This window comes from Rhipicephalus microplus, chromosome X, assembly GCF_043290135.1.
Source record: "Rhipicephalus microplus isolate Deutch F79 chromosome X, USDA_Rmic, whole genome shotgun sequence".
NCBI classification, from domain to species: Eukaryota; Metazoa; Arthropoda; class Arachnida; order Ixodida; family Ixodidae; genus Rhipicephalus; species Rhipicephalus microplus.
In genome coordinates, this window is record NC_134710.1 from 449,466,728 (window position 1) to 449,476,873 (window position 10,146).

Genomic DNA, 10,146 nt, shown 5'->3' on the forward strand with positions numbered 1-10,146 from the left:
CAACACTATCTCTACGGCTGTACCTCCTACACAATGTTGCGTCCACTGCGCCACACACCGCTGCCTAATGTCCGGCACTAGACTGGCACTTTTTCTCTAAATAAATAACAAATCTGTAAATAAATAAATCCACTTCCTTTTTTTTCATTGCGCAACTCTCCAATTCAATGTTAGAAATTAAAAATATTAACGAAAGTAAGTTACAAGAGAGAGATATAATGCAAAAAGGCGGGGAGGTTGAATTTGTTAGGAACAAATAACCCTAATTGCATTGTGTTATGTCCACGGTAGCCATAATACCAAGCGTACGTAACAGGAAACTGAGTTTATTACTTTCAAGGTAATGGTCCAAGCGCTGGCTTTCGAGTCCACTGTGGGCCATAAAAGGGGCGAGGAGCACAAAGGACAGGCAACCAGTGCGCGGGCGCACTAATTGCCTTGATAGTCCGTCAGTCTCCAGGCACCTGGCGTCCAGTATCGGGGGGGGGGGGGGTCAATGTGGAGGATAGGGTGTACATCCCTGCATCCCTGGAAGCGGCAATGCCCGGTCTAAAACCTCTCCATGCGTTTTCCGGTGAAGACGGCATTCAGGGACTTTAACTTTAACAAACCAAAACTCCGGCTGAAACTTTTTTTACGATGGCCGCCGTTCATTCGGGCATTCTGGGAAACTGGCGGGAGCGACGACTGGTTCTTTGTGGAGCTACCGGCAACGTGAGGCGTCTTCCTAATCTGGTGTAACCTTTCAAGGTGGTTCTCGCAGAATGGCTGAGATATGTGTTCGCGGCTCGCAAGGAAACATGAGATTCGCCGATACCTAGCCTGTCTGGCCCATTGTGAGTTGGTTGACAAAAAAAATCGTGCAATACGCCGCTGTAATGACCCCGCAGAGTATTTTGCAAGAGCACGTTTTAGCTCTACCACGTAGTGTTTAGCCTGTCCGTTTGTGGCTGGGTGGTTCGGTGCAGATTTAACCACTGTGATGCAGTTTTCACTCGTAGGATTTCTGTATTTTGGCTGACAGGAATGCGATTCCGTTATTTGAAACAACTTTGTGGGGTAATCCAAAAGTTTCGAACAACAAGCGTAGGAAATCGATGGCAGCTGTCGATGTTGTTCTGTTCACATGGCGACTTTGAACCCATTTAGTGTATGCACAAGAATAGGACAGCAGCGCAAAACTTGCGAACGAACCAGGGACTAGGAATGCTGCTATCTCCTCGGATAATCACTTGACCAGTGACTACACATGGGGGATCATAGCTGAGTGTCTTCTTTTAAAAAAAAAGTAGTCCGGTTTTCTAACGAATGTACGTGGTGTCCAATTGTTTTCTCAAGTTCTTGAAAGCTTTTATAATATATTTCTGTAACATAGCCTAGGCTTCTGTAAACAAAAGTAATGTTCATGGAGCTTTCATCTTATTGTAGCTGCCTTAAGCATTTAGTTCAAAATGGTTCATACCTATTTATTGGTTTCTTTTTTATTTGTTCGCTGTGCCAGCAGTGTAGCCAGAAACTTCTTTTGAGTGGAGGCTTTGCCGTTCCTTATGCATGCTGGTGCATCTCTTTGCATGTGTGTGTGTACACAAGCAACCCCTCACCCCAGCACTGCCTATGCCAGGGTCTGTACGATTTTTGCAGCTGAAGTGAGTTCTGACACCAATAAGACACCCAAATTGAGCATTCCTATGGTTTTATGCTTGAAAGAACTGGAAGAAGGTACTGCAGTGGTAACGTTTGGTCGGTAATGGGCTCCATCTCATAAAGAGAAAATTGTTGTTGAGGGTCGATAAGGACAAGAAATGAAAGTACATGTGAATACTTTGTTTTTTATCCTTTGTTTGAATGTATACAAAGTGAATTTATTACTGATTGCTGTGCTTGAGCATATGTTCCTTACTTCTGTTATGATCTTGGCATTTGCATCTGTTTTTAGGTATAATTTGTAAATTTGTGCACGCCATATTTTTTTATGTTTGTTTCGAGATATGTATACAGGTTGCGCACATTTTTTTGGCGGCTTTCATGTTTGATTTTTTCCTCATTTATTTCAAATGTGTGCACAATGAATGTCTAACAATCTTTTTATTTGGCAGGCACATTGTGTAAATATATAATAAGACAGTTTTACAAAAGAATTTTTTGTGAAACTAGCTGCGTTGTATTTTGCATGTGCATTTTTTACTACAGAAGACAGCTACTTCTATTGAGACTATCACTTCACACAGGTACTTTACCTTATCAGTGGAAGGTATAAGGGAGGCAGTTCTAATTCTCAAATCATGTAACAAAAGCCTAATGACCAACCATCGGCCCATTTCTTTTACCAGAACGTGCTTCTAACTATTATATAATACTTCGTAATCAAAAGCACCCTCAATTTTCTTGAAAATAACATCTTCTTTTTGCCTTCACAACATGGCTTTAGGAAATCATAATCATGTGAGACTCAACCTGTACCTTTCACTGATCTAATTCTTGATCGTTCATCATCCGCTGACTGCATTTGTTTTAGATCTTGCAAAAGCATTTGATAAAATGTGTCATAAACTTCTCATCCACCAGTTACTGAACTTAAATCTTGACTATAACCTATTAAAAATAGGTCGTATACTGTCTTGCTAATCACTTACATTACGTTACTGCTTACGGCTACAGTTCATAAATGTGCCATATTATCTCAGGAGTGCCCCAAAAGTTGGTAATTGGTCTTCTGTTGTTTCCAATATATATTGTTGACCTCCCCTCTCAAGTAGCTTCTAATATCCACCTTTTTGCTGATGATTGTGATACATTTACAGCAGTTACTTCAAACGACTATTGTAATTGCCTACACTCCGATTTAAATAAAATATCTAACTGGTGCAGCTTGTGGCTAATGGAACCATATATTAACTTATTTAGAGTTAAGCATATATTAGGGTCACCTAACTCTTCTCGGTTATAGTACTTAAATAATTTCTCCTGAGATCAAGTAACCTCATACAATACTTAGGGATTCATATCACATCCAATCTTACTATACGCATGGGCTTGTAATAGTGCAATGGTGACTACTCGGCGCCCTACTCAAGCCAGGAAGTAAGAGGAGAATACCCATTTGATAGACAGACGTTTTTTGTGATCTCGTTGAACGCGAGCAAGGGTTCGTCTTCAGGTAGGCGGACTGCGGAGGCAGCATGTTCTTCTGCTGTTGTCGTCCGCACAGTGAAGATTCGGCGAACACCTTCCTCAAACCACATTCCCACAGACACAAACGACACGCTGGGGAAAGGGGGGTAGGATGGACGCCAACCGTAGTCAGAGGTTCAGCCGAGCTCCCAACAAAAGAGAATGCACATTTTTTTGTTTGCAAAGTCTACCCCCCCCCTTTTTTTCTCTCTGTTGTCGGCTTCACAGAGGGATTCACAACGGTCGACCTACCGCCTGCAACAGAAGGGACCACCGAATCCCCCGACAACCCACCCTCTGACGCTTCAGCTGCCATGGAGGTGGTCGAAGAGGTTATCACTCGTACCGCTACAGGGGGCACCACCCGAAAGGAAGGCCCTTATACGGCGAAAGACTTCCTGCTCACATCGTCAGCGGGAGCCACACATACCAACCGCAGTAAGAAGGGAAAGAAGAAGCATACCAAGAAGCAACCCCCGGTTACTGCACCGGAGGGCACTGCTGCCTACCTTCCTCAACCTTTCAGCAGGGCCCCCACTGCAGCGGACACCACAGGGAAGCACGGCAGTGCAGGGGGGAGTCCCCCAGACACAGAGGGCTTCCAGGTGGTCACCACCAGAAGTGCCCGACGCCGTGCCAGGGACCTTGCTGCTGCTGCGGCCCTCCCGGTCGACCCTGCCATTGTGGGCACAGTTCTGTTCCAGCCGTCAGCCCCCGGAGGTACCTTCAGTGGATCCCCACGCCTCATCCTCGCACAGGCGCTCTCTGCGAGGCCCGGGGTGGCCGCAATTCGCGTAAACCAAAAACGCAACGTTGTGGATGCTGACGCTACCACGCGAGAGTGCCTGGAGCAGCTCCTGAACATCAGGGAGCTAAAGGGGATCCCCGTATCTGCCAAGGAACCCGCTGACCACAAGACCAGCATTGGGTACCTACACGGTGTCGACGGGGAGCCTGCGGTGGACAGCCTGCTGCCTGGGATCCAGTCGGCCGTTCCGGTGCTCTCTGCTGACAGGGAGGGGCGAACCGTGACGCTCCGCTTCGCCGGCCCTGTGCTGCCGGAGCTCGTGTCTCTCTTCTTGGTCCGTTTCCCAGTGCGGCCAGCCAGACCCCGCCCTCTGCAGTGCCGGCAATGCGGTCGGTTCGGCCATGTGAAGGAGAGCTGCAGCTGGCCAGGCAGCTGCATCAGATGCGGTCGGACCCACCCTGGAGAGAGCTGCAAGCAGATCCGGTGTGTCAACTGCGGGAGCCCTCACTCTGCAGACACCCCAGAGTGCCCTCGGTGGCAGGAGCAGCGGAAGATTGCCACAATAATGGCATCCTCCCCAACCATCCTCTCGAGGCGCACAGTGGCAGCAGCGGTGCGAGAGGAGATTCGGGAGGCGCGGACCTTTGCAAGCGTGGTGAAGGGCCACCCCACGCCGCCCCCCCCTCCGGCCAGACCCATCCCGGCGCCTCGAAAATCTCGCCGCCAGCCACTCCAGGGACTGCAGTCCACCAGCGCTGCTGCCCCTATGGCCTTGCCAGTGGCCACTGCTGTTCCTGAGGCCCCTCCTGCTGCAGCTGCCACTCTCGCGGCCCAGCCTGCAGCTATTGCCCCCGGAGGCCGGCCTGCTGTGCCCATGGTTTCTGCGGCCCCGCGCTCTGCGACAGTAGAGTTGCCTCTAGCTGACCCGGCCTACCAAATCGTCGCCACCCTGCTGAACACCCTGCGGTCTGTGGGAGAGTCTCTTCCCCTGGACCACCCTCTTCGAGCCATCTGCTTACAGACGGGAGGCTCTCCACTCCCCACAACCAATCATGGCTAGCTCCCCACCCGGAAGGGGCCGAGGCCGACGCCCTAGCGTTCTGCAGTGGAACGTAAACTGGCTGGGGCGGCGAAGAGACGACCTGGCAGAGCACCTCCTGTGGAGCGACTACGACGTGCTTGCACTACAGGAGGTGTATGCCCAGGCAGAGGACCTTCGCCTGCCAGGGTACGTTGGATACAGCAGCAGGACTGGCTGCACCCTGGCGACCTGCCCTGATGCCCCCTGCCTGAACGACAGCCACCAGCAAGGACGTTCCCTGTGTGCTATCTACGCCAGGCGCGAGCTCCCGCAGGCAGAGGTGAAGGTGGCTGACCTGGCTGGGGGCCCCTTTGAATGCTGTGCCGTCCGCATCCACATCGGGGGGCAGGACACCACTGTGGCCAGCATCTACGTTCGGCCGGGCCAGCCCTGGGACCCCAGATGCCTTCGTCAGCTGGCGCATCGCCTGGGCAAGGAGTTCCTGCTTTGCGGGGACGTCAATGCGAAACACCCAGCATGGGGCGGCCGCAGGACTGACGCTCGAGGCAGAGAGCTGCGTGATGTCCTCCAGCAGCTGGGGCTGGCGATCCTCAACTCGGGTGCCAACACCTTCCTCCGTCGTGGGCAGCAGGTCACCAGCACTGCCATAGACCTCAGCGTTGCCACGGAGGGTTGCCAGTATGCCTGGTCGCCATTCCCGGACACTTGGGGCTCGGACCACCTGCCCATCCTGCTGTCTCCATTCAGAGGTAGGGCTCCACGGGACCGCGAGTACCGCGTGGTGGACTGGCAGGTCTACCGGCGACTACTCCAGCAGGACACGAGCAGCGGGGACGTGCTGCAACTGGTGGTCCACAGTGCGAGGGCAGCAATGGTCACTGCCAAGGTTCAGCAGAGACAGCCCGTCCCAGACATACGGCACCTGGCTCTGAGGGCGGCATGGCGACGTGCAGAGCAGCAAGCCCTGAACAAACGCCAACCGGAGCTCTGGACGGTCTTCCGACGAATCGATGCCGTCTGCAGACGCCACGCACGCAGGCGCCGGAACCAGGGCTGGCAGGGCGTGTGCGCCTCGATCAACAGCTCGCGGGATGGGACGAAGGCCTGGCGCCTGCTGAAGTGCCTGCTGATGGCGCCCCGGGCCTTGAACCCGGGACTGTCCCTGGCTGTTCATCTGTCGACCACGGCTGCGAACCTGTCAGAACCGCTGGCTGACCAGTTCGCTGCCAGAGATAGAGCCCCACTGCCTGCTGCACCACCGTCTGCTGCCCTCTCTTGCCCTACCTCTTGTCACCATCCCAGATGGGTGTCCGCGCAGGTGCGGGAGCTGTGCGAAGAGCCCATAGCGATACATGAGCTGGTGGCAGCCCTCGAGAGGACCAAGCGACGAAGTGCTCCAGGGGCCGATGGCATCACCTTCCAAATGCTCCGCAACCTGGATGGAGGTGGCCGTCAACGACTCCTGGAATACTACAATGACGTCTGGTGCACCGGAGCCTTACCCGAGTCCTGGCAAACTGCGGTGGTGGCGCCAATCCTGAAGCCCCGGAGGAAGGCTACGGCTCTCTCCTCATACCGGCCAGTGTCTCTAACCTCTGCGCCCTGCAAGGTGATGGAGAGTGTGGCTCTGGAGAGACTGGAGTGGATTGCCGACCACCTGGGCTTCTTCCCGGAGCAGCGGACGGGCTTCAGGCGGCACCAGTGCACGGCAGATTCCATCTCGGACGTCGTCGCTACCCTCGAGGACGCCAGGAGCAGCGGGGACGTGGCCATGCTGCTGCTGCTGGACGTGGAGAGCGCCTTCGACGGACTCCCACACGTGGCGGTCGAGGCGGCCCTGGACCGCCTCGGCATCAGCAGTAGCCTCCGAGGCTTCGTGACCGCCTTCCTGTCCGGGAGGACCTTCCGCGTCCGCGTTGGAGGGGCAACCAGCCAACCCAGGGTCATCACTGCTGGTGTCCCACAGGGTTCAGTACTGAGCCCCTTCCTCTTCAACATCGCACTGGCAGGACTTCCGGCGTCCCTCCCAACAGACACCAGGTTCCCGGCCCGCTGCTCTATCTACGCAGATGACGTGGCACTCTGGGTCCGGGGACCAAGGCGGTCCATCCCCGCCATCAGGAGATCACTGCAGGCGGTCCTCGATGCAGTGGTAGCCTACCTCGGAGGCATCGGGCTTAAGGTCTCTGCCACAAAGACCGAGGCTCTGCTGATTCACCCGCTGGCGGCAGCACGCACCCACGTGAGACGACTGATGATTGGCAATCGCAGCCTGCCTTGGAGGTTGGTGGTGAAGTACCTGGGCCTCACCATCAACCACCGACTCACCTGGATCCCGGCTGCCAAGGCTGCTGCCACCAAGGTCCGGCGCGTCAAGGGCGTCATCAGCAGGCTGCAGCTGCGTGGCCGCGGCTGCTCCACCAAGTGGGCCCTCCGGCTCAACCAGGCTGCGGCGTCCTCGGTCCTCCTGTACGCCTTCCCGCTGGTGAGCCTGACACCGGCCAGGAGACGCCTGCTGGAGGGACTCCACAGGGGTGCACTGAGGGCCATCCTGGGGCTTCCCAAAAGCTCGCCGGTGGCAGCAACTCTTGCAGAGGCAGGAGAGTGGCCCCTGTCGTTACGTATGCTGCAACGAGCGCTGGGCCACATTGACCGCCTTCACCGCGCCACCGACGGCAGGGCCGTCCTGGAGCGTCTCCGCAGCCAGCCAGGATCACGGATGGGAGGCCTCTGCCTGCTGTACCACCAAATGGTCCCAGATCCGCCAGTTCCGGTTGCCTCTCCACCGCCTCACCACCAGCCACCAGAGGTCCACCTCTGCTTGGAAGGGGCAACCAAGCGACGAACGCCTGCGGCCGCACTGAAACAGGCGGCCTTCTGCAAGCTCCAGGAACAACTGGATGGACGGCTGCAGGTGTTCACGGACCTGCAGCTGTGATGCCAGACGGGACCGCAGCGGCCGCATGCGTAATCCCGTCCAGAACCAACTGCCGGCAGTGCAGGCTTCCCTTCCCGGCGAGCTCCACGGCTGCGGAACTGGCTGGACTGCATCTCGCAGTAGACCTGCTGGCTGAGGACATCCCCTTTCAGCCGGCCGCGGTTCTATGCGACAGCAAGGCGGCCCTGCAGACCCTGGCCAACTCCCGCCGTGCCGGACTGACGGCCTGCCTCCTGAGAGCTAAGGTTCGCGCCCTCACCGACGCCAGGGTGTCCGTCTCCTTCCACTGGCTGCCCTCCCACGTGGGCATCGCTGGAAACGAGAAGGCGGACACCCTCGCCAAGGCTGCCCACCAGCCTGGTACTCCCTACTCCTGTGCCGTGGCGGCCAGGGACTATTCACAGGCCCGTCTCAAGAGGCTCCTCATCACAGCCCACCCAGACCCGAGGGTGGCCGGCGGGCGAGGACCAAAGCCTCTCCCAGAGACGGGCCTCACCAGGAGAGAACGGGCCTCCCTATTACTACTGCGGACTGGCTGCGTATGGACGGCGGCCCGCCGCCACGCCAAGGGCCCCTGTCCCTCCCCGGCCTGCAGCCGCTGCGGAGACCCAGAGACCCTCGAACACCTCCTCTGTGCCTGCCCTGGCTTAGCACGGGAACGCTTGAGGGCCTACGCGGCCTACAGGAGACAGGGTCTGCCCGTCTCCACCCTGAAACACCTGCTGTTCCCGTCTCGTCCACATCCAGCAGCACTCCGCAGCCTGGCGGAGTTCGTGGAGGAGTCGGGAATTGCCGCCTACCACTGATCCCAGGAGCCATGCTGCCCTTGCCCTTGCCGACGGCCTGCTGCTCGCGCTGAAGCGGCCCGGACATCCCTCTCTACACTCCACCACTATTTCTCCTATCCTCTTTCATCCCCCTCTACCCCACCCAAAGGCACTGCGCCGTGTCGCCTGCAGGCAGACAGAAATTAGGTGCCTTCTTCCTTTTCCACATGAACCACTACCACCACCACCATTACGGCGGGAGCAGGTTTTTCTTGCCGAAGTGCCGGTGTGTGGACAAGTGCGGAGGAGTAAAAATTGTGTCTGAGTCGGATACTTGGCACGATTCCTACACTGCTTTCTGCAGAGATAACCACAGCATGCAGCAGTGACCCAGTGCTTCCATTTTGGACTCGCTCACTACATATAAGGCCTTATGCTGGCTGCTCTCCGTCTCATCATATTTCGGTTCTGGTTTTACTGGGCATTTGCTATTGAACATTCTTTTTTTTGTATTCCCTTTCTATGGTGTGCCTGGATGTTTATTCACTTGTGTTCTTACCGATGAAATGGGCACACGGGAGAGGTTTTGCTACATGATTCATTTCATTACAATAAAAATTGGCAGATCCCACTTACATTGGGAATCGATGATATGCGAAGCATGCACTAATGAGAAATGTTGATATGTCTCTTTAAAATCAGCACAACGTTACGAGGTGCAAGTAAATGATGCCGTACATGACTTCCGTGTCATGATTATCATGTTTGGATGTGTCATTTACCTTCGTCATCTGTTCATGTCACGTGATACCAAATTTAGTATATGTGGAGCTAGCAAACCGGCCGTGAGAACGCTATGAGCATGGTATGTTGACATGTTCCTGCATAACACGCGTGTCAGGATTATCATGTTTCCGCCAGTCATATATCTTTGTCATCCATTGACGTAACGTAACACAGAATTTGGAATATGTGGAGCTAGCAAAATGCTGGCGAGCGCATCATGAAGGGCCCAAACTACTCTTATGTAGCGTTGACGCTCGAGCACACTGGGCTCAGCGACGCTACGTTAGCAAAAAGCGAGCACTGTATAGTCTGACGCCAGGTGCGACCAGCGTGCCTCGGCACCGCCTGATGGCAACTGGCATGAAATGCGACATGCTGCATTTAGTGCTGATGCGTTACCAAGACAACACTGCGTCTCCCTCTTTTCAATATGGAAGGAAAGCAGGCGCGCTGATACGTGAATGCGTCAAAGCAACGCAGTGTGCCAGCGAGTATATGGCAGGACCGGCGCCTGGCGTAACAACGCAAGCGTGACGCGGCGAAATGAATGTGGCGAGCATGCGCACCGCGTCACGTCAAAATGTATTGCCGCCTTGACTTAGGCATGTAGTCATGCTCTCACATGACACGCATGTCATGATTATCATGTTTGCACCAGTCACATACCTTCGTCATCCAATTTGTTGCTGTAGCA

The 10,146-nt window shown here is 54.9% G+C and overlaps 1 protein-coding gene across 1 annotated transcript; it reads left to right on the forward strand.

Annotated features, from left to right (window-relative positions):
* The first annotated feature begins 7,898 nt into the window (after positions 1–7,898).
* LOC119182173 (uncharacterized) lies at positions 7,899–8,705 on the forward strand. Its single transcript, XM_037433260.2, has one exon. The coding sequence runs from the start codon at positions 7,899–7,901 to the stop codon at positions 8,703–8,705; it is 807 nt and encodes a 268-aa protein (XP_037289157.2).
* The last annotated feature ends 1,441 nt before the right edge of the window (positions 8,706–10,146 follow it).

Coding starts and splice junctions, on each gene's coding strand:
- LOC119182173 (XM_037433260.2), top strand. CDS start 7,899: ATGCCAGACGGGACCGCAGCGGCCGCATGCGTAATCCCGTCCAGAACC.